This window comes from Neolamprologus multifasciatus, chromosome 20 (assembly GCF_963576455.1).
Source record: "Neolamprologus multifasciatus chromosome 20, fNeoMul1.2, whole genome shotgun sequence".
Lineage (NCBI taxonomy): Eukaryota > Metazoa > Chordata > Actinopteri > Cichliformes > Cichlidae > Neolamprologus > Neolamprologus multifasciatus.
The window spans coordinates 12,385,908-12,410,975 of record NC_140458.1 but is presented as its reverse complement, the minus strand read 5'-3'; the positions used below and the strand labels follow the sequence as shown (position 1 = coordinate 12,410,975).

At 41.7% G+C, this 25,068-nt stretch overlaps 1 protein-coding gene across 1 annotated transcript; it reads left to right on the top strand.

The window, feature by feature from the left end:
* Window positions 1-943: 943 nt before the first annotated feature.
* On the top strand, window positions 944-22,571 carry bmp7b (bone morphogenetic protein 7b). Its single transcript, XM_085145619.1, has 7 exons — window positions 944-1,516; window positions 15,846-16,038; window positions 17,235-17,383; window positions 19,633-19,836; window positions 20,883-20,959; window positions 21,297-21,407; window positions 21,611-22,571. Exons 1-7 carry the CDS (start codon window positions 1,117-1,119, stop codon window positions 21,758-21,760), a joined length of 1,284 nt encoding a protein of 427 aa, XP_085001745.1. The 5' UTR covers window positions 944-1,116; the 3' UTR covers window positions 21,761-22,571.
* Window positions 22,572-25,068: the final 2,497 nt, after the last annotated feature.

Sequence of the window (25,068 nt, the reverse complement as noted above, 5' to 3'; positions counted from 1 at the left end):
CATTCTCGGCCATCTGAAGTCCCTCCGCCTGTGTCAGTGAGAGCAAAGCGCACATGAGGGTCAGGTATTAAAGTGTGGTGTTTAAGAGGTGCTGGTGCCAGGGGGGCAGATGGAGGAATGAAGCAGCTGCCGAACATCTGCACCCCTCCTTTGCAGTCTGAGCCCTGTGCACTGCTGCTTTTGTCACAAACTTCCTGCTCTAGCTTTGGGGATGGAAAACTAGGATATCTTCAGAAATGCAGCGTGAAATGGCAGTTGTGGGGCTGCAGTACAGCCTCTTTGACATCAAAAGACAACAGGCTTTAGAGTCTCAGAGCCACATGACCCAAGGCATTCAGAGAGTGCACCTGCGGATCAGCCAATTAACTATTGTAATGGCAGGACTGCAACTACATGTTGCGACCTCTCCTACAGTACTGAAGTACTTACTTGCAAAGTCAAATAAGAACTCTCTGATATGAAATCAGTCTTCCATATGTACACTCACCATGAACGGTCTGTTGTGGCTGTTTTAACATCAGTCGTTAGTGAATTATCACGAGCCTACAGGTACTAGGAAATGTGGAAAGCATTGACGAAATGTGGTGTATAATAAACTGAAGCGTCATAATACAAATCCAGTCCTAATCCTTTTCTTATTTGCACATGTAGCCTCAAGGCGTTCTCCTACTGGCAACAAAGCCGGGCTAGCTCTGCTCAATAAGGCAACCACAACATTCTCTCTCTCGCTCTCTCTCTCCCTCCCTCTCTCTCTCTCTCTCTCTCCCCCTATACTCCTCTTTGCAAACAGCGCCTCCTCAAAACTTGTTCTCGTCTCTCCTAGTGAAACCTGTCTGCTTGCAGCCTCCTCTCTGCAGTTGCAGGCTGCACTACAGCTGGTAGAGCTTGACCACAGGTTGCGCATGAGGTCCACGCGTCCAGGAAAGCAGTCAATAAAAGGACTTTGAAGTGAAGTTGATGTTTCACTCGGCAGCACGTCCCTCAACATGAGGGACCGTAACTGATTTTGGATATTAAACACAGAGTGCCTGCTGCTAAAAGTTTACTAACCATTTTTTTTTTTTTTTTTAGAGTTTCAGTGATCCGAATTGGGCGCAATTACGCACTGCGAGCATTATGGCACAGATTTTGGATAAGCGTGCTCCCGTTTTGCTCTTGGTTTGGAGCTACTGCGTCCTGGCAAACACTGCCTTTACGAACTTTACGTTGGACAACGAGTTTCACTCCAGTTTCATCCACCGTCGGCTGAAGAGCCAGGAGCGCAGAGAGATGCAGCGGGAGATCCTGTCGATCTTGGGGCTGCCGCACCGGCCGCGACCCCACCTCCATGGAAAACACAATGCTGCCCCGATGTTCATGCTGGACTTATACAACGCCATGTCTACAGACGGAGACGAGGACAGATACTCCTATCCTTACAAACCCGTCTTCACCACACAAGGTCCACCGATAGCCAGCCTGCAAGACAACAACTTCTTAAACGATGCAGACATGGTCATGAGCTTTGTGAATTTAGGTAGGCACTTTATTTTCTTAAGTCGCCCATCAAATTCAGTTTTATATAAATCCCCTTCCAGAAAAACAAGACGGTGGAGAATAATAAACATGTTGAAATATTATCAATGTAATCGTTGTTATGCGCGTCATAATAACCCAGGTCTTTTATTTGATTATTAAAATGTAGTACTAGTATGGCTGTCTTTATCTATTAATTATCAAACACATAGCAAGGACTTTGAAAAAAAAGCTTTTTTAAGGACACATATCTTTGGCTTGACGATTATAAGTGTTGAGAAGTTTCACATGTTAATTCGCGTCGGTGTTCTTCAGACGCTAACCACAAGGAGATTTAGCACTTTTAATATTGCACTCTGCTTGATACATCTTACACATTGTTTTTGGGACAAATCAGGCTTTTAGTCATATGATATGTAAGTGTCAAAGGTGGAAGAGCAGAATGACTGTGGTGGTATTTTATCTTCTTACAGCGCTTCACGTAAAGAAACAGCACAAGTATTTTTCTGATGGTACACCTGTGTCCACACAAAGGAGACCAGCACAATAACCACGTTTACATACTGCAGTTATCTAGCTAATACCAGGAGTGGCACATTCCAGTGTCCTTCTCTGTTAAACAGCTGTGCAACCAGCTAATGTTCAGGTGCTGTTCTGTGGATGATGGACCAGCCAGCAGCTAACTTGTCAGCCATGTGTTATCTAAAGAATGAGTAAGTCAACAGCAGAATGAGTTCAAAGTGCACTGGGTCCTCCCTTAACTCTAATCTGGAGACATCCCTCACATCACAAATAATGCCAGCCAGTGATGTTAGTGTAGTCACAGTGTGGTTTAATTAGATTCAGTTGTTCACAAAGTGAATAACAATCGCATAGGACATACTTCACATCAATAAAACTGCTTTGTTGAAAGTTGTTTTCTGGCCCAATGTGCTTATCTAATCAAATATGTTTATTGACTTTTTATTGCTGCCAGCAACAGTCAGAGGTTGTTAGGTGTAAATAATCAAAACATTAGCATGTGGTATCAGATTTATGGATTGATAAAAGCATCATTATAATTCAATTTACTTAACAAATTATGTAGTCACAGCAACAGCTCCATTTAGGTTCCAGAAGAGTAGCTTTTACATATCAATCTGGTACCAGACAGACATAGAAATAAATCAAATCTGTAGTAGGCATACGCGTGGTTACGGTTTTTGTCAGCCAATAGATTTTTTTTCTTGACTTTCTGCAAGCAGGGAGACATTTACATTCAATCCTGGAAAGCTCATTGTTGGAGTGTCTTGGCAAGAGAGAGGGAGGTGACACTGGCTCCTCCACTGCACTGTGTAATTACTGTGGGAGCTGCTGCATTGTGACTATTTTTGACAGGCTGTGACACAGATGGATCTGACCACAGAGACTCAAGACACAAGTCAAGGGCCTCGCAAAGTCAAGGGCCAAGACAGCACTAAGATGGCAAGAAAGGAGGGAGAAGGGAGCCTTTGGCAGCGTGATAAAGTTGGTCTGTCTATTTTGCAAACATCTTTTTAGCAAAAAACCTTTGCAAGATGGCTTACATCAGCTAGGGAGAACTTTTTTATTTCCTATGTTAACAAAAACAAAGTCACACTGCCCTCTTGAAATCTTGTGGCTAATGTAATCACTAATGGCATCTGCTCAGGTTGAGTCTTCCTCACAGCACATATTTAGTGTTCCCTCAAATGACACTCATTTGGATATAAACAGCGCATTCGTGATTTAATCTGCCATGTGTTAGATCTATCAGTAGGGTCTATTGTTAGGCTGGTTCCGTACTCTCACGTGATACCATCAAATAGACATCCTGGTGGCTTTATTCAAAACAGCAGATAATATGCAATTTCGTTACCCTTTACACGAGAGGGAGGGAGAGGGAATTCACCAAGAAGAAAGTGATGGCTTTCAAATGGATTGACTATTTCCTCTCCAAATTCCTTCCTTTCCACATTTGCTCGTTGTGGTTTTTGTTTTCTTATTTAGGTTGTCTGAGAGCAAAATGAGTGTAGCTTTTATTTAAAAATTGTCCCTCAAAACTGCATGTCTCCATAGCTACTGAGCCAAGGTACATTAGTCAGACTTTGTACCCTGGGCGCTGCTTCCTGAAAGGTCTGTTTTCATGCACTGTTTGCATTTAAATTTAAGGTCAAATATGTGAAAATGGATCTGATTTTAGGATTGCCATCAAAATCAAAGATCCCTGAGCCACTAGAATAGTCCATATTATGTAGAATGCAAAATAATTGTTCTAGCTCTCGCTCTTCCTTACTGATTGCCACTCAACAGAGCTGATACACTTTGTTGTCAGCTTGTTTGAGCATATGCAGAGACCAATGCAGCCAGCTAGGGTGGGTGTGGGCTTTGGGACAGACCTCAGGCCAGGGAAGTCCTCTCTCTGAGTCACTTCAGTTTAAAAGGCCAGCTGTGTAAATGACTTACAGCATGCATTCAGAATGCATACTGCTGCATGGAGCGCAGCTCACCCAGGTCCTGGGTGTGTGCCGCACATGTACATGTAGCACACCAGAAAATTAGCACACTCACACTGCTGTCATAGCTAAGTAACAATAATGAATTTTACCTGAAATGCCTATTTACACATTCCCAACCACAGGAAAGGGCCATGACTTGGCTGTCTGCTATTTGCATCCTGGATGACTTAAAGAGAAGCAACATCGTCACCTGTGCTGTGTGTGTGCGTACGTGTGTGTGTGTGTGAAGAGGGAGGTGAGGGCATAGTCTGTTACTGCAAGATGTTTTCATGAGGTGTGTTAGTCACAGCGTCCTTATTTTTCCTGTTCTCATGCAATCACGGATTAATGTATTCTTATGGGGCTGTGAGTCAATCACAGTGCTACACTAAGGCAATCATTTAGTGGAAGCTACATTAAGCAAGTTCGTAAGGCTATGATATGGTAGTGTCATGTTATTACTCCAAGTTAAGACCAATTTTATCCTTTGTTTTTCTAATTGCCAGCAATTCTTAAAGTTCTGGCATGTCTGATTTTAGTTCCTGAATGTCCTACCCTGCCTGTGGCACCCAGCTTCAAGCCTATTAAGTCCAACTGAAGAGGGTAATCAAAGTTACAAATTCACATTTTGTTGTTCTCAAGTTATATCCCTTTAAAGTTTTTAGATAACCACAAAGGCCTGAACGCCCTATCAAACTGTGGCTTTACAGATAATTCTTATTAATTGTGGCAGTGTTTGCAAAGTTGTCAACTTCTTCGTCTGTGGGATGTTTTCAGCTGGCAGTGTAAGGTCCAACACTGTAGAATTGGCAGTTTGTTTAAAAAAATTTTGTTTGTTGAAGTAAGCTTGGTTTAAGCTAAAGAACAATATTATTACTTAGTCCCCTCTTGCTGTTCACAGTAAATTTTGTGGTTTTTATTCACTGAAAAAGTTTTTTTGTTTCACATTTAATAGGTTATGTACCGATACCCTTGAGCTCCACACTATTAACGGGCCATAATCCTTTAATTACTACTTGAAGCCACAGATGGCGCTGTTACCATTTTACAGTTGAAGTTGCGGTAAAAGTTCCTATAACCCTTTTTTGTATCTGTCTGTAGGGCCTCCCTTTCTCTGATCGCATTTTGTTTTCCTCTACCTTCTCTTGCTCTCTCATGCCGGTCCTGTGGATCTGAGACACTTCTGCGACACCTCAGGCTTCGGAGCGGCAGCGGACAGATCTGACGGCTCGCATTAGCCCAAGTGTCTGTTCTGCACCCTCACACCCCTGAGTCCTGGTTTGTGCGCTTCCGCTACTCTGCAGGGGGTATCTCACTCTCCCTAGAGTTAACTACCACTATTTGCACCTCCTTTAGATCCCCATAGAGCTCATTAACTCTAATAACACACCTGGTACCTAAAACCAGATATGCGTAGTCAGTCAAAAGGGGCTGAACAAACAAGACTGGAACACTGCACTAAATTATACAAATTGACTGATGCCCTGTAATGATCTGTCTTTTTCTTTATTTTTCGGTTGCTCTCACTCTAACAGTGTTTTAAACACAGAACCGGGAACAAGTAAGTCATACTTTCCGTATGCTAAAAGGAGACTGGTGATGAAAAGTGGAGTGCAAGGGAAGTGTAGCTTGCTCAAGATGTTTATCCTATAAAGAGCAAAGAGAGTTTGATCTCTTGGGTACAGAGTGACTATCCACAGTAGGGCGATTACCACGTTAGGAAACATCCTGCCCACTGGCAGCTACTGATGACATCATGCCTGCGTGATGCATTTATACTGCTGTAGGGTCTGACAGCACTGGCTCTCTGGGAAAGGGTCAGCAAAGTTTCATGCTATAACTTACTCACACTTAACGATCATTAACTTGCCACAGCAGGAGTGTGTGCACGGTCACGAACACATGCCTTTGAGCCTGTGCACAAGAAGAAACAGTAACCACAGGAAGAAGAGTCTTTACATTTAAGACTTGTGGTCAAACCAGACGTCTTTTGCTTGAAGGCCATGGAGAGGTTTGAGATTATACTAACAGCAGCTTTGCTGACCTCTTTCTCTCACTGCAGCCATAAAACATGTTTGCCCTCTGCACCCATAAACCTTACTTCTGGGTTCTACCTCATGCTTCACTGGGCATCACGAATCAGAGATTTATACAGAATATGTGAGAACCTCAAAGAAACACTGACTGTAAAGACTTTCTCGGTATCTTGATGCATGCTCAATCATCCAGGTAAGACAATCCCAAAAAGCCGAAGCACTACAAAGTGATAAAGTCAGTCTCCAAAGAGGCCGAAGAAGTCACTTGGATGAGTGACGAAAGAGTTCTCTCACTGAAAACGTTGTGACCCAATTCCACCAGAATAAAATTTTTGGGGCTTTCTTGGTACAGTCAGTCTCACTTGCTTCTGCTGGTATAGAGCCATGCAGATGGTTTTGTTTTAAAGCAATAATTTGGCTGTTCAGTGAACACGCTTTATCACTTTGTAGTGGGCTGTTGGGTAAAAAGATCAATAGCTCGCTGTGAAACATGAAGCAGCAGGGCAGCTGAGACTTGCACTAATTACACCCTGTTTGTTTAAATAATGAAAACAGTGAAGTGTAAAAGCAACATTTTGCCGAGGTTTATTTGCCAAGCTATTTTTTCATTGCTCCAGTAGCTTACTGTATACTGTCATCCTCTATCTGACACAACTCCTCCTTAAAACCCTAAAGCTGTCATTTTTACATTTCTGTTTTTGTATGAATAAAACAGCTGGTGAACTTCAGAGATGCTTGTAGTTAGATTTTGATGTAGCCAGGCTAGATGCTGCCCTGTGCTTCAAATCTTTGTACAAAGCTAATTTAGCTCTGCCATGGTGTAATATTGATCTTTTTATCAAAATACAGATGAGACAGCAAACAAATCCAGTTTAAAAAAAAGATTCCTTCAGTTTATCTTTGAAATACCCTATATTGAGATTTTTTTTCTGTATGATGTATGATAGAGGTTAACTGAAATCTTTTTATGTTGCTCACTACATCAAATCACAGTTCATTTTTCAAATACTCATTAACTAAGGAGTGAATCTGAAGAACCTGCCACTTGCATCAGCTCCCTTGTCAAAGGCAATTCGATATTATTGAAAGGTGACTGTGACTATAAAGCAGCCACATCCTAAATCTACAGCAGTCTTTATTTTGATATAATGTGCTGGAAGACAGGGATAAACTGTAGGGATTAACTATAGGATAAAACAACTCAGAGATGTGGAATTGCAGCCATTCAGTTTCCCCCACTTACCCACTCTTCCCCTCATCCCCCTGTTTTTATGTTCTCTAATTTTGTGACCACAGGAGCCACACCCTCCTCATCCAGCCAAGCCACCCCTTATTATAGACCTCAGGAAAATTCACATACAATACTCATGTTGGCAAGAGGAGAAACTTCTTAAAATTGTCTCCTGCATCACAGTGCAGTGTCTTACGCACGTGTGATGGCCACATTGACACCCTGTTTTTATCAGCTTGTTGTTTATGTGGTGGAATCACAGCCCATTCCTTCTTGAAATAAATAAAATAGCTGTGAGGAAACTCAAGGGAAACTCAGCTGCTTGCCTGAAGAAATAGAAACCTGTGACAGCCAGTTCATGTTCCATGCTTCACAGGCACAATGTTTCAGCACTTATCATAAAACCACTTGCGTACAGTTGTTGCTTGGCTTTTACAAGCTTTGATTTGGCTGTCGGAGCCTGGTGAGGAATCTGGTCAGTATTATGGGTTTCCGCTAACGCAATCTTCCGCTAGGAGAACTAACACACATTACACAATGCAGCTGGTGACTGGGCAGGGTAGGTGGCTCTAAAATAGTGTTTGAGTACGCACTCCCGTCACGGCTCCAACATGAAAATTCACAAGCACAAGATGTTCACACAAGGAAAGACAATAAGGAATGAAATGTGTGGCATCTATTTGCGATCCACCTTTATCCTCATGTTTCTTCTTTCATTTCATTCCTTCTCTCTCTTTCTCTCCCCTCTGCCCTGTCAGTGCGTCAGTGCCATGCAAAGAGCGGTGCATTTGTTTTTGCATCGACAGAGCTATTGGTCCCAGGATCTTTGACTTTGCTCTCGCCCCATCTGCCCTCTCAGCTTCACTGTTTGGTACCTGCTGTCATGGAAGTGCAGGGGAGTGCAGATGCTGCTGCGCACTGATAAGGCAAGGCCAAAGTAACCCAGACGATAGAAAAGTAGGAAAATGTGTGTAAATATTTTTTATTCAGTGAATCAGGTTTTTGCATTTAAATATGCATATTGGGGTTTTAGCCAAAAAGCAAATTATTTCAGTTACTGCAGAATTAGAGCCACATATGGACAAAAGAAGGAGAGTATGCAAGGAAGGAGAGTAAAATTATTAGAAACACTAAAATGAGTGCAGCATTCCTGGCAATGAAGGAGGTCCGTCTATCATTGAGGCAGAGCTAGAACGCCCGCTGCTTAGTACATCTGGGCTTTTTGACCACTCGCCACATCGTCCCACCCGCAGATTGTTTCATCATCTCTCTCAGCGAGTGCCTTAGCCTGGCCAAATGCACAGAGGTTCTGTTATGTACATCCAGATATCATTTCAGACTCCTGGGTTCAACAGGTGAATTTCTTAGATAAGACATTGGGGGAAAAAACATAATCTTCCTTGATCTTGTCAGCTGTGTACTCTGTGAAGCTGTTGGAAGCTTATGAGAAAAGATATAAATTGTCTCCATTTGTGGTATTTATTTACACACTAGACCTTGGTGCAATACATCAAATTGTGGAGTACATTAAGAGAAATTACCTGAGAGGAAGGCCAGGCTATCTGTACTAGCTATTACATTCCTTTGCTTCTGCTCACTCCCTGTCCAGCAGAAGGCAATAAAACGTGCACTCAATAACACTAATTAGCTCCAGAAACATTCCTTCTGAGCAGGAAAGTGAGCATACGTTGCTCTCCACACTTGTACACATGAAAGTAGATAAATATGCATGTGCTTTTTCATTCACTGGGAGTGTACACAGAAGCGATTACATAAATCTAGAGGAGGAAGAAAGATGTGTTACAGTCACAGTGTCAAGGACAGGCTGCATGCAAACAGGAAAGACTGGCCTTCAACGCATACTTTGTAGGCCAGACTTTATTCTGGCCCCCATGTGAGAAGCCTCCTCAAACACAGCTGGGGAAGAAGCTGTAATAAAGAAAGACAGCGGCAAACAAATTCAGCAACTCAAGAATAGATGAAAGGTGGAAATCTCTCTGCTTCTCTCTGCTGTGTTTAATAGAAAAGCATGGAGAAATTAAGGGAAGAGGAAGGGAATGCTATGGTTTGCATTCAGAGAAAGTGTGTGGATGTGTGTGAAAGAGAGATGGGGAGTAGAAAAACATACAAAAGAACTTGAGAAAGTGTTGAAATGTTTTATGTCTGGGAGCACAGGAGGCCTAAACCTCTGGAGATGAGGGGCAGAGTAGGAGTTTGGAGACTAAATACCACGCAGCACCTCTGGGACCATAAAACAACAAGTTCATTAATACTAGGAGGCCAGTGGTGATAATCAATACTGTTGATTCAGGAGAATAGACAGGGAAATTTGGTATCATATGGCCCTGTGTGTAGGACATACTAAAAACTGGGCCAGATGTAATGGTGGAGGTTTAGTTAAGGGGACTTGTTGGACGCCGAAAAGATAAAGTTTCTCTGCACAGCTGCTTTGGCCTGCAGACAGCGGGAAACATCTGTATTAGCCTCAGCACCACGGGCAGCCCACTGTGAAGAGGAATGCAAGGAGCAATAGAGAGAAGGGTGGGGAGGGAATGAATGTGAGATATGAGTGTGTATTTAAAAAAGAAATATTAGAGTTCTTCACTTGCTATTACCTGACTTGGCTGCTAGCTATAAAACTAGAGCTGCGTGCCTCTGGTGTGACTATAGCGTGACACAACTGCTTCTGAGCGCACAAGTGTGTGACACAGTGTTGTCTGCAAGCCAGAGCCTCTTATATGTCTAAACTAATTCACCAGTTAGTCATTCATTCCCTTCTCTGGTCTCCATTATCTTGCTCTTAACACACAATATGTGGAGAAGGAACTGTGGCAGCTCCTATGGGAACAGACAGAGGGGCATGAATGGTGCAGGGCCAGGTGGTGCCATATCAAGTCATCGAGGCAACACAGAGGAATATGTACATGCAAGTGCAGGTCTGTGTGGTACTTCTCCATCTCCACGATGAGAGAAAAATCTGTTCGTTTAGTTCTTTTCACATCTGTTTAGTGAGATGTATCACATCTGGTGCTGATTAGCAGCACTAGAACACTTAAAAATTAATATAATTTTTCATTGGCTGGTATTTATTCACTTTGTAGATGTTTTTGCTACAGCCTCCCTTGTGACTTAGAATATTACTGCTGCTGCTTATATGTCCCGTGATCTATCGGGTTTAGTTCCCACAAAAGCAAGAGAAGAACCCAGCTATTCATATATAAGCATAAAGAATGGGACACAAGTACAGAGAAGGAAGGACAACATACACTCTAGACCTGTGTAATACTGTTCATCTCCATAATGTGATAATAACAAGAGAGGTCTGAGAGTACATATTTGCACCCAGGCTGAAAACTCCGTCCACATCATGCATGAGATTGGTCCCCGGATCCAGAGATGTATCTGGATCCAGATTAGCTTATAATACTTTCTTGAGAACAAAAACAAGACGGTATTTCCCACATTTTCTTCAGTTTCATATGTACTATTTGTTGAAATATGATGCAACATGTCCTGTTTTGCAAAGAACAAAACAAACAAACAAAAAAAGGATCTGAATGAAATTCAATCACTGCTAAATCTTTGGCAAAACAAATTCCATGCAAATGTATTTATTATATTTGAGTAATCCTACCAACAATCAGACAAGGCTAAACTCTTTATTTGTGTTGAAAAGTAGCTTTTGTGTATTAATCTTTGACTTATTAATGGACATATGTGGGTTACCCATTTTTAATGGTCAATAAATACTCTTAGTAAGCCAGTTAATATTACTTCCTAATTCAGTTGCATGAGTGCCAGGTTGACATCAGTGCTAAGCTCTCACTATTCAGACTTAAAGAAAGTCAAAGATTTACTCTTGTCCTGCCTCTTGCACAAGACTCCCCCCCCCGGCTTAGAATTCTTGGTCAGCGTCCTCTTTGGTCTTCTTCAAGCTGTCACAAAGCTCATATTTGGTGGTTTGTGACATAGTGCCTTTGAGCATTAAGCAGCATGCTTCTTGTCGAAAAATTGTGTTCAATCAGGCAAAGTTACGTAATGCATTTGAGGCCAGTGGAAATGAAAAGGGGAGTCACTCTCTTTGACATGTGTTAATGTGCCAGTTACTCATTTTGAAATTATTATTTTATGGTTAAAAAAATTTATTGAAGTGTAAATCAACAGTGGTCGTGTCTGTTTTTGCTGTTATTAAATATGTAGGTTTTAAATGTGAGTGGGCTTTTTTAAATCCTTTTTTCTAATGGATAAAAGTCCTCGAGCCCTATGATTTCACAGAGCAGCAATTTACTCAAATGTTAGTCTAACACAAGTAAATTAGTGAGTAAGTGCACTTTCTGGGGACTATTTCAGTTTGATTTATTTATGCAAACAGAAAGGTGTATGTGACATTAAAGCCGTGGCTTTATACAAAGTGCTGAAATAACATAACAGAATGATCCTTTTTTACATTTGATTCTTCTCTTGAGAAAGAATTGCGATTTTGGCTTAGCACGGGCTAAGATGCTAATACAGTGTTCATGAAAAACCTTCTGGCTGCCAGGTGCATGGTAAACTGAGAGGATGGAGGACTCACTGTCCCTCTGATATCTGTGATGTGTGCTGCTGTGCACGTGTGTGGCCTGCTCTTGTTTCTTGTTAAATAATATGGGATAACCATGCATCATCAGCGTTTTTAGAAAAAGCAATCAGACGTCTTAAGACCAAATAATAAAAGCAGCTCGCTGTGTAAGAGTAAGTGCTTGTGCGCTTGTGTGTGTGTGTTTGCCTCTTTGCATTTGTGTGTTGTTGCATCTCTAATTATGGATTACAAAAACCCATAATGATTGTGTTACCGTGCTGTGACGCACAAGACTGTTCACTTCACAGGCAATACTTTGTGATAGTTGTGCGTGTGCAATGGACTATTTTTCTGTTCGTGTGTGTGTGTGTGTGTGTGTGTGTGTCCGTGTTAAGGACTCTGACTGATTTGGACGTTGAAAACTCTGAATGAAGGGTTCACATGGCATCAGAGGGTGTGTTTGCCATGTTTGTGGTGTGTGTTTTTGCGACACAGGTGGGGTGAAGGCTACTCACTTCCTCCCAGAGGAAGTCATAAATGCACTCACTTGGCTTTAGCTGTGCCTTGTCCCCTCATCTGACGACTGCTTCCTTTGGAGAGAATTAAAAGAGAGAAAACGGAAGAATTATGGCAGAGGCCTTAGCTGCACACTGTACACTGCGTTATATTTTTTTACACAAATTACACAAATACCAGCACTGAAGAGTGGACATTTGATGTGAGAGGAAAATATTTAGTGTGGGAGTTTTACAGCAGCAGCATCCAACTGCTCTCATAAGCAAAGATAAAGAGCTTTTACAGTAAAGGGGCGGGGCGGCTGCTCAGGGGGGGCTCAAGAACAGGTCTGGCTTTCTCCCCAGAGGGACTGCACCTGCACTGGGCAACAGAGGAGGGAGGGTTCCCTGGGACAGTAGAAGAATAGGCAGGCTCTAAAATTGTGTGAGAAGGTACCAGGGTAAATTAGTAACAAGAAGTAATTGTTTCCTGGAATAATAACATTAAAGTGGTAGTCCTTACTTGTTGCATTCCTCATAATATTGTGGGCATGTCCTGTTGTGTGGGGATGTGTCCTAGAAGGTCCTGGAAGATGACACATGATAGTGATGTAGGAATATGAAGGAGAATATATATTTCTTTTTCACACTTCTTTAGAGTTACCTAGGAGTCTTTGAACCTCAAATGATCATAAATTTTAAATTCTTTTACAGCATATGCATGCAACAAAGGCCCCAAACAGACAGACTTTGCTTTAAGTGGTCAGAGGCCAAAACGAGCCATCACCGTGCTGTTATCCAGTATGCAGTAGAGTCTGAGCTTGAGGTGACCTGCAGGTGGAGAGGTATAAGTAAGCTTGTATGCATGCATGTATTGTCAAAACACAGTATAATGTTGTAATGTTTGACTTCAGGGTGGGAGCTCAATGAAGGCTCTGATGAGAAGAGATAATAAACAAGTGGCACTGCTTAGATCCACTGGTGTTGAATTGATAAAAGCATGTGGTGAAATCCAAAAAACCTTGAATTTAAAAAGCTGTACAGCTTTTGAAACCAGTTCAGTGTGTGCCCATAGATGGAGAACAATGGGAGCCTAAAGCTGCCCCTCACTGAAGAGTAATTAGATCCTTTCTTATACCGAATCATCTCACAGTGCTGCCATTGTACGTTGTCCTTCAGCAACAGGGTTTAATAAAGATAGAAATGAAAGGGGATGTAGGAAAGAGATCCTTGTACTTATATTAGCTATCTATCTATCTACAGTGTTGGGAAGGTTACTTTTAAAATGTATTCCACTACAGATTACAGAATACATGCCCCCAAATGTATTTTATAACGTATTCCGTTACGTTACTCAATGAGAGTAACGTATTCTGAATACTTTGGATTACTTAATATTGTCATGCTTTTTACAACTACATGAATGTACTATTGCTGTGTGATTTATTGAGGGTTACTCGCCATACCAATACCAACTGGATGTTTAAATCTTAATATAAAATGAGTAACAGTCAGGTGGACATTAGGTAAGCCTGCACTTTTTTGCAGCGATCTCATATAGAAAACTATTCCGCGCGTATATAAAACAAGTCCGTGGCTCCGAACCAAGGTAAATGGACCTCTGACTAATACGTCGGGTTCCGTGTCGGGCTCATAGCCGAAAACTAGCTTTACTTTGTTGTGTGGGTCAACTTTGCTAGCGAGAGACAGAGAGAGGCGCTGAAAGGCTGCTCCAACAGAACTTATTGTTTCGAAGGAAAACACGAACACGGTGTACAGTCGAGTCTTAATAGCTTACATACAACTGGACTTGTCAGGCACTCTTCTTGGCTGCAGTGGTTATTATTATATTTACATGCTTCCAGCTCCCGTTTCTGGTTGGTGACAACTCGTACTTTTCTCCTTTTTCTCCCTCCCTTGCTCACAGACACATAACGGGTATGGCAGTCGATTCTCCCTGCAGCATGGACTACACTGCCCATAAGGCTACATTTTTTAGGGCGATGCCTGTAACACTCTCCCTATTGCCTTCATGTTAAATCATTTTTAAAAACATTTCTTCACGTCATTATGAGACGGGAGATTGAGACACGGGCATTTGAGCCTCTTATTGCGTGTTTTGTTTGGGTTTCCACCAGTGTGGAATTACCAAAAATAGAGAGAGCATAGCCTAACATATGAAACAGGAAAAGACCGCTGTGTAATCCCTTTATTTCAACAAAGTAACTGTATTCTGAATACCACCTTTCTGCTTTGTTGGCTGGAATAGCTGCCTAAAGTTCTTGTGAGAAACTTAATCCTAACCCTATATTTGAACTTTTGTTAACTATAGGTGACTGACCAAGGGGATACCTGCGTTCTACAAATCAATTTCTCCAAAATGTAATGAAGTAATGTACTTAAAGGGGGTCTGTTGAAGCCTATAACAACACATATGAGCTGTTGGAAATTTATCTAACACATAAGTCATCAGAAGAAAGTGTCATTTCACCCACAATCCCATTTTATATCTCGACAGATGAGGACAAATCCTATAACTATGCCGATCCACTGACATTTCCTGTGACCCTCCTCTTTCATTTAAATTAAACACAAGCAAAAGAATTTTTTTTTTTAAAGTTTCAATATCACTTGAGCCTGACTCAATAATGTATATTTATTTCCTTTGATTTCTTTTTGTACATTTGAGTGCATATTTTATATTTGTGTGTATATGCATGCATACTTATATGGGTGGGGAACCTGTCTATCAGCTAATAAAGACAAAAGTGGCGGGTGCCTCAGGAGATGATGAGATAAGAAAGGCACTGACCCCTGGGATTTCCTGCTGGGACATGAGATGAGCAAGGTCAGGGAGGTACAGGAGGGGTTGGAAAGCTGGGATGTGAGGATGAGAGAGAACAAGGGGTGGGGAAGGGGTACACCGAACATCAAGCTCCAACTCATGAGAACCAGATGAAGGGCAGACTGGATGACTCTCTGGGGCTATGAAGGGAAGAGAGGGGGAAGAAAGAGGCTCATAAAGCTGTCAGAGTCCGCCCGCATCTCTCTATCACGGCTCGGTGTGTGCCAGATGCATTGCTTTTAGTGCTAGTTCTCATGAATGTTTCAATCATAAGCCAACATGTGTATTGAATAGCTATAGATGTGTTTAATTTGGGGCTGACCCAGAGTCTGACAAGCTATGTCATCTCCTCGCTAATAACTGAGGATGATGGATGGTTTAGGAAAAATGAATTGTAGAAAGTCTGAGCGTAAAAGACATTTGTTGTCTTCCTACTCTGCAAGCATATGTTTTGTTTCCCTGGAAGATGCAACTCAATACCACACGAAAAGCTTTTAAGTTTCATAAAAAAGTCACATTAGCTCTTTGTGTCTGCCTGTAAAAATTTAGTATCACTGCTAAAGGGGAGAATGCAACATAACTCATGTGAATGGGAAACATTCTTTGAATACATAGAGCCTCTTAAAAGATACATTTTTCATGTTTGTTTTTTTTATGTTTATGTTTTGCAGTGGAGCACGATAAAGAATTCCTACCGGTGCGGCGGCATCATCGAGAGTTCAAATTTGATCTATCACGGATCCCTGAGGGTGAGGCAGTCACTGCTGCCGAATTCCGTATATATAAAGACTTCATCCATGAACGGTATGATAATGAGACCTTCCGTATCAGCATCTACCAGGTGTTGGAGGAACACTCAGACAGGTGAGCATTGGTTCGTGGTTATGTGTTTCAAAAGATTAGTTGGATGCTGAAAAGACAGTTTCAGGGGCTGGACCACACCTCACTTACTAACCTGCCGGTTGTAGATTTATAAGCTTCTTCTCCCTACATGCTAGTATATTCTTGTTTCCTTGCCTCACCTTTTCTTTTCTTTTTATTAGTCTGAAGTCATTTATCAGTAAGAAATGCTTCCTTTTGTTGTAATGTATGTTTCCTGTAGCAAACACTTTGACTGATCTGGAAAAAAAATACAAATAGCAAGCACTATTCCCCTGTCTTATACAAATGTCCCAGTAAGTAACAGCTTAACAGAGGGGTGGGCCCAGAACCTGAAAACAAATTCAATAAATTCAAAGAAGTCTAGTCATCAATAATTTTATGTCATAGATCTATGCTTTTTCTATTGAGACATGTAAAATGACCTAAAATTTATAAATGAATTAAAGTTTTAACAACTTATCTTGAAGGCTTTGATACACCTACCAGTAGTTATACATGTAACCCTGGAATGGCCCATATCCAGCTATCTTCAGCCCCTCCTAAAGGTTTCTATTATCCAAAGGGAACAACACCGTCATTTATCCCTTTGCCAAAGACAGGCCCAGGTACATGAATGAACCAGAGCTCTGTGACACACTATCTTCCCAGTCAGAAAATAGGTCGGGATACATGAATGGCCATATGAAGAACAAGGGATTTTAGTCTCCAATGGTGAAAGGGCAGAAAGGGTCAGAGTTTACTGCTGAACAATAGGATATGCACTGGGATACCGACTTGGATATGCACTGTTTCTCTTTTCACACATTCTTGTCCTCTCTCACAGCTGTACTTTTTGCTCCCTTTCTCTCTTTGGCTTTTTGGCTCTCCCACAAAATTCCAGCCAATGATGGACCGTGTGTAGTGTATGAAAGGACCCGTCGTTTATAAAGCCATTATTGTCAATTAAGAAAATGAAGTGTTCCCCTGGGCCTCACCAGCTGGAGCCCTCCCCGCCTCCCTTGCCTTACTCTCTGTCTTGCTTCATCTCTCTTTGGTTGACTCTGTCACACTCCCTCTCTCCCCTCAACAGCTCTGCTTTGGTCACTTAGCTGCACATGCTGTCACCTTGTCTCTACCTTTAAAAAAAAAATAGTGCAAGTCAACACCTAATTTTAAATGAGTTTTCTTGTCCCTTTCAGGGAGTCAGACCTATTTCTGCTGGACTCGAGAGTGATCTGGGCAGCGGAGGAGGGCTGGTTGGTGTTTGATGTAACAGCCACCAGTAACCACTGGGTCCTGAACCCTGGCAGAAATTTGGGTCTACAGCTGGCTCTGGAGAGCACAAATGGTCAGGGCAATGAATGTCACAGAAATACACAGAGTGTGATCAAAATGTTTAGTGACTTGGCCCATAAAGAGCAAAAACCTGTCCAGCTTTAAATTTGGCAGCTTTTTCCTTGTGCACTTGTGGACTGCTTCCAGTGCTCCTGGTACATTTGGATCATTCCCCGGAAGTCCTGTTCTGTTCACTGTGAAACTCGAAATTGCGCAAAGAGCTAATATTGAACTTTTGTGTCATACTGACCCAGTCATTACTGGTAAGGAGACTTCAGTGCTTGGCTATGACTGAGAAACTACACAGCAGTCGAAGGGTTTTTTCAAGACGTTCACAGGATGTCATGAATTAAGTTTTCCTGAGTCAGAATCTCAACTCAGAGTTTTACTGTAAAGTCCTGAGGTGACTGAGGAAGAACAAAAAACTGCCAATAGTATGAACTGTGGCATGAATCATTATCAGTCACCATAAAATGGAGTGAAAAAGCACAGTTCGGAAAGAATAGTTTATCTGTTTTAATTTTCTAGAAAGAAAAATGAGTTCAAGGGTCACTGATTTAACACAAAGAAAGAGATTCGGTCCACGGGTGTGCCCATAAAAAAACAAATGGGCAGGAAAAAATATTTTGATTGTAACTATATTTACTGTCTGATGGGTATGTGCCAGGTAACTGAGCTAGTGTACTTGTGTAATGTGTTTTCCACAGAAATTAATAGCTGTTATTCACAAATTGCAACAGAAAAGTACATGAACAAAGGTACAGAGGCTAGCCAATAAAAAAATATAAAAGATACTAGACTCTGTATATGCAAACTGTAAGATTTGCAAGGGTAAGATGTATGTTCACTTTTTTCATTTATTTGGTCATTAATGCCAGTGTCTACTTAGCCAACCACATGGCAGCAACTCAGTGCATTTAGGCATGTATCAGAATTTCCATGGGTCAATGGAAATTCAAATCAAGTATCAGAAGGGAGAAGTAAGGTGATTTAAGTGACTTTGAAAATGGCACGTCATTTGTGCCAGACAGGCTGCTGTGAGTGTTTCAGAAACCTTTGAGCTGCTGGAATTTTCCGCACAACCACCTCTACAGTTTACAGAGAATGAGAAAATACCTTTTTTATGTCAGATGTCAGAGGTAACAGTAAATAACAGCTCAATATAACCAAAGTATGCAGAAGAACAGCTCTGAACACATAAACACATCAAACCTTGAAGCAGATGAACTACTACAGCAGAAGAGGGTGCACCTTAAAATGTCTTCAGAATACAGGCTTCTAATGCAACAGAGTTTCAGCTATATTTAAGGGTAAACGTTACAAAATAACAAGCTTGCGTGAATAAACAGCATGAATCACAGTACTGTGCAGATGATTAACGTTAGATGTTGAACTCAAATGAAGGTCGGCATTGTATTGCAACAGACAAAGGCCTCCATCATCGCTGTAAAGGTTACAGTCAGATGATTTCTTCCTTGTGCGTGGAAAGATAAATCAAACCCTGCTTCTCATCATTCATCACCACTATCATCCGCCATACCCTCAGCATCATTAGCAGACATGCGGAAAATACAGTGTGCTAACCAAAGGATAACATCTCAGCAGGAGTTTGTCATCGAGAGCCTTAAATGTTTGTCAGCGAAAAACTTTATCAACAAACAGTCAGCAGGGAGTGTTTGAGAATATCATCCATCAAAGGACGGCAGGATGTTACATGTTAGGCGAGGAAAACAGACACTATGTAGCCTTCGAGGCGTGCAGTGGGTGTGCTGGTGAGGCTATATCTATGAGTGTGTGTTTGTGTGTTGGATCAGGTATGAAGGGGTTATGGATGAGCGTGTACAGACAGGTTCCTGCGACTTCTCGTCGCCAGCAGCGACCAGAAACCTTGATTTACCACTGAACAGTGATCAGACACACATTCTTCCATGCGGGAACCAGATAGACACTACTGGAGTGCTTGTACACCCGCAAGCACAAACACACCCACGCAAACACAAGGAGGGAGGCTTTGATGTTCAGCGCTGCGTTTGTTCTTGCTATTTCAGAGGTGGAGAAGGGAGAGGAATTCAGAGAAGAAAGTCACATGTGTAAAACCAAATGCAGCGAAAGTGGTTTCAGTAAGAGCAGTTTGTATGCAAAATAAAAACTTAAAAACAGCCACACTAAGCAGGGACATATTCATTTAAATTCAGCTTTTCTTGTTTGCACACTGATCTGTCTGAACACCTGTTGCACTGTCCTCTCTGTCACCCCCTACAGGAGAGAGTATCAGTCCTCGTACGGCAGGCCTGGTTGGTCGCAGTGGGCCTCAGAATAAACAGCCCTTCATGGTGGCCTTCTTCAAAGCCACTGAGGTGCACCTGCGAAGCATCCGCTCAGCTACAGGAGGGGGCAAACAGCGTAACCCCAACCGCTCGAAAGGGGCAAAAAGCCAAGAGGCGCTTAGAGTGGCCAATGTTGCAGGTAAACACAGAATGTGTTTGTGTTTTATAAACATTCAGCTATGATTTACTCTGGTGTGTTGGGATAACCCCCGGATCCATTTGTCTTTTGTATCCTTAGTGAAGAATTCATGGAATGGGAAATAAATAACTGGTACTCTACAGTTTCATAATAAAAGGGCCAACTCATGCAGCATGCTCATTGAGGCGCTAACACACACACACAAGCACACGCATGTACCGAAATGCAAAAGTACTTCCCTTTAATGGATGTGATTCCTGCGATGAATATTCAAGGCCTTTGTTTTGAAGGTGTGAGAGGGCTGTGTTTATGTGAAGCACTGAAACATTAGACTGTAATGCCTGAGCTTCAAATATGCCTCTGCTGTCTTTGTTTATTTACACAAGCATTACAGAGTACTTGGGGCCAAGTTCCCTGCATGGAGGTAAGGCAGCACGGGCTTTTATGGAAGAACACATCTGCAGCTTGCTGTGGGGCAACCCGGGCCACGACACATGGGCTAAATGGGCCTGTTTAGAACTCTGAATAGCAGTGGTCTTTAACTAGATGATGAGAACCAGTCGCTCATCATTTCCAATGTGAACCGCTTTCAGGAACTAGAGATAGCATTTGATCGAAAACAGACTATTCTTTTCAACACATGGACCGAGTAAAAAGGAAAAAAAACACATGTTGAAATAAGCGGGAGAAAGGGGAGAGAGAATAAATAAAGTCAAGAGTTGTGAAAATGTGGCTCGGCTACTCTGCGTGCACATCTGCTTCATCCAGTGGAAACTCAAAGCCCGGCACAGTGACCTCTGTGCAGCATAGCCCATTCATTTAAGTCAATTAACCAAACTGCTGCTCTAGATGGAGGTGGTTTCTTTTAGTCGTTGTACAAGTGTTGATGTTTTGCATGAGAACATGGTGGTGTGTTTAGGTCTGTTCTTTATCATTGCTGCCTAATTGGGGTCTGACGACAGAAAATAGTTACTCGTCTAGCTGAGAAGGATAAAAGCACTTGTGCTGAAGTATAAACTCTCTCTATTTTTCTTCCTGTTCTATAGAAAACAGCAGTACTGATCAGAAGCAGGCATGCAAGAAGCATGAGCTCTACGTCAGTTTCAGAGACTTGGGGTGGCAGGTACGGAAACCATTCCTCTTTCTTCGGTCGCCAGAATTGCTTGGCCCAACAGAAACCTAAACCAGACACTGCTGTTTGCTGCTCCTATCCCAGAATCTTGATCAGTGACACAATAAAAGCCCAGAAATACCTTTGTTAGATGAAGTTACTGCTTTATTTGTGTTCTCCCAACACATAGTACAAGATATGGCATAATTAGGCCATATGACGACAATACTGAAGGGTAACAGAAAACACATTAAACTCCTGTATGCCTTTTATAGAAACAAAGGATGAAAATATCCGACATATCAAAACAGTATAGCCAAACAAACCTGAATTTCTCCTCCACTCTCAGGACTGGATCATTGCTCCAGAAGGATATGCAGCATACTATTGCGAGGGAGAGTGTGCCTTCCCGTTGAACTCCTACATGAACGCCACAAACCATGCCATTGTGCAAACACTTGTGAGTAACCATAGAACGAGGGGAAAAAATGCAGCAGTCATGTTAAGAGTCTAATCATCTCATCAAATGTCAAGACAATGTAGCCACTGTTGGAACAACTGTGTTTAATTATCCAAAAAGGGCATCATTTTCAGCAGTATCCACGCAAATACCTTTTTTTTCTTCTTCTTCTTCACAACTTCTTTTCCTCCTCCTCTTCCCAGGTTCATTTCATTAACCCAGAGACAGTTCCTAAACCCTGCTGCGCCCCCACGCAGCTCAATGCCATCTCTGTGCTCTACTTCGACGACAGCTCGAACGTCATTCTCAAGAAATACCGCAACATGGTGGTCAGAGCTTGTGGCTGCCACTAGACCATCACCATCCTCGCATGGACACATGCGTACGCACACACTCTTGGGAAAAAAAGGGCTTCCCCCTTGCTGTAATTTAAACATGTTGAGAGTTGGTTACAAAATATACTATGTGCTTTTTTTTTTTTTTTGGAAGAGACTCTGTCATCCTCAGATGAACAGATAAACACACACACTCATGTTTGTGCTTTCTACTGTGTATACGATGCATTTAAAACAGTGATTGTAATGTATATTCATTCACACCCAACAATCTTTTGTTTATTTCAGTAATTATTCTAATTATTGTAGTTTATACTTTTACTGAGCGAGGGAGGGTGAATCTGTATTTTTCTTCTATGTACAATACCATGTAAATATTTTGTTTTTTCAAAAACAAAGCAAGTGTATTTATTTTCTGTCACTTGGATTTGTGTTTTTTTTTTCTTCCTTTATGTAAAGCTGCCTACTTCCTTTGTCAGTATGAGTGCACACAAACTCTGAAGAAATGAAAAGAAAACTACTTTTGGCATTAGCATTGAGTTCAAATACGGCACACGGCGCTCTGCCTCAGAAGCATGACACATTTATTTTGTAACAACAATCAGCTGAGCTGTCAGAGAGACGGGGGGGAAGAGAGTGGGATCTTTGTATGAAGCATCTTGTTCTGTGTGCTCGACATTTTCAGGTTTATATTTTTCTGCTGTAATACAATCTGTCATATTTAAAAGGTCTATTTATTGAGAGCCGGCTAAGTAACCATGTGCTCCAATGTCTCGACTATGTTTCACTGCTGAACTGGTACAACAATAAACAGGAGAAAAGCAACAAAGCCACTTTGAGATTTATTGTTTAATCTGGACGGAGAGCAGAACTGTGTCCAAGTCTGAGGAGGACACACGCTGGTATTGAACTGTCTTACACGTTCCTGCACAAATATTTGCTCGGATTGTAGCCTCACCCTTCACCTGCTGACCTGAGATCTGCAACAAGTTTTTTCCACATTCAAAAGCAAACTAAGAATTTCTCAGGCTTAGTTACTACGTGTGTGTGGGTTTGCATGCCCGTGTCTGTGGTTTACGTATATGAGGTGGATGTGGGTTGTTTTCTGTCGGCGAGTGTGTGTCGATGCTCCCACATGCATTCAAGTACAAAACACACTGGGTTTACGTGTAAATATTTTGCGGTGGTTGCTGACAGCAGATTTGGGGAAAATGCAGGATGCTTGTGCGCATCGGTGTCGAGCACGCTGCACCAACGTTTACATTTAAACGATGCGATCCGTGACACGAGCTTTTGTTTTCAGATTTCAGATTCGGATTCATTAGGACAGCTGTTCATTTAACTACACAGCAGTTTCTGTTTCCAAAGCATTGGAGCTCTTACAGTATATTGAGAACTTTTACCGAAAGGGCTGATGAAAACAAATAAAGAGTTACGTTATGTGCAATTCCCTGCACACTTGAATGAGTGGAGGAAAATTGTGAAAACAGCTGAGTGGAACTTCTGCACACTTGGTTAAGTGCTGGGTACTTTAAAGAAGTGTAAGGTGATTGTTATAACCCCAGTAGTAATCTGGCTGGATAACTGTATTATGGGATGGTTGAGGTAGCTTCTGTGTGTTCATATAACTACCTGCTGAAGGCTGGACAGTCTTGAAATTTCAGCTTATAATTCCGATATTTCATCTGTGAGAAATATTCTGTAAAATTGTGAATTTGTGTTGACAAGTAAAAATTCTAAAATTCATAAAGTATGTATAACTACAAATACTAACTTGCTGTGCTGGATTGGCTTCCTCTTGGTGCAGTTAACATCAAGGGTCAGTTCCTGCAGAGATGGCCAGAATGAGACAGACTTCTGGCTGTTTTCCTGTCAGACACATACCAGTAAGGAGAGTGTTAGGAGCTATATTATCAGCACAAGCTTGATTAAGATTTACTACATGTTTTTAAAAGCTGCATGCCCTCATATATTGCCAATTGATATCATTTTAATGTCTCCATTTGTCTTGGTGTTACCCCTTTGATGTGGAAATCTGAACAAACACTTAGGTACATCTTGCTAGTTCTGGGTTGGACCCGATTTGACTTTCAGAGTAAGGTGCTGGAAACATTCCACAGAGATTTTAGTCCATACTGGCACGAAAGCATCTCATATTTGATGCAGATTTAATGTGAATCTCCTGTTCCAGCCTATGCCCAAGGTAGTCTTTTGACTGGGATCCAGTGGCTGTGGAGGGCTTTTTTCCCCAGAGTATCTGTGATCTCATTTTTATGTTTACTAAAGCAGTTTGACATAACTGGAGCTTTGTAACTGGAGGCATAATGTGTTCAGCTGGAAGCAGCCATAGGGGTTCATTCTAAAGGTATGGACATGGTCAACAACAATACTCCGGTAGGCTATGTTGTTTAAATGGTGCTCACTTGGAAATACGGGTCCAACGTGTGCTAAGAAAATATCCCCTAAGCAATGTTTTTTCCCCGTCTTCTCAGACAACTAAAATCAGTTTCCTGTTCTTAGCTGCCCAGTGTGATCTTCTGCTGTAGCCCGTCCTCTTCAAAGATTGCCCATCCTCTTCTGATGTATTTTCACACAAAGAACTTTTGGTGACTGGGTATTTTTCACATATTTTAAACCATTTTCTGTAACTCCAGGGGATGACTGTATGGGGGAAAATCCCAGCAGATCAGCAGTTACTAAAATACTCAAAGCAGCCTGTCTGGCACCACCAACAATGCCATATTTTAAAGACAGGTAACTTACCTTTCTTCCTCATTCTGCTGCATATTTTGAACTTCAGCTGAACTTAATGCTGAAATGCACTTAGATATTTGTGTTAATGACCAACTGAACATGTATACCTAATGAAGCGGCAGGTAAGTGTTACCCCCTCCCCTCTGCTATGCTTAGCTTAATAACTGTCAACCAATTTTCAAACTGTCCTGTCTTGCCAGGATCCTGAATTATATATATGTATATTAGTTAATAAACAGCTCATATCATTCCTCTGAAGACATTCTGTGTCAAGGTCACATCATCACATGGTTTCAGAGCCACTTCTACAACACTGCACTTCATACCTGCTCTTACAAAGGGGAAGTATTGTGCTGAACTTTTTTTTTTAACATAAAAATGTGACACTTTTAATCCTGCTTCGCTCCCAATCCTATGAACAAATTCTTGTGAATTAAATCTCACCAAGATCATAAGTCCACAAATGATCCACAACAGATTAGATCCTCTTACTGATAGCACTTTAGTGTCTTAGCTCTACAGTTAGGCATTATAACTGCTTTTCATATACCCACCTCTATAGACCATAGACC

Bases quoted from the DNA above. Each gene is read 5' to 3' on its own strand.
- bmp7b (XM_085145619.1), top strand. From the start codon at position 1,117: ATGGCACAGATTTTGGATAAGCGTGCTCCCGTTTTGCTCTTGGTTTGG. The intron at 17,384-19,632 runs GTCAGGGCAATG...CACCCCCTACAG, and splicing joins GGCTCTGGAGAGCACAAATG to GAGAGAGTATCAGTCCTCGT. The intron at 19,837-20,882 runs GTAAACACAGAA...CCTGTTCTATAG, and splicing joins TAGAGTGGCCAATGTTGCAG to AAAACAGCAGTACTGATCAG.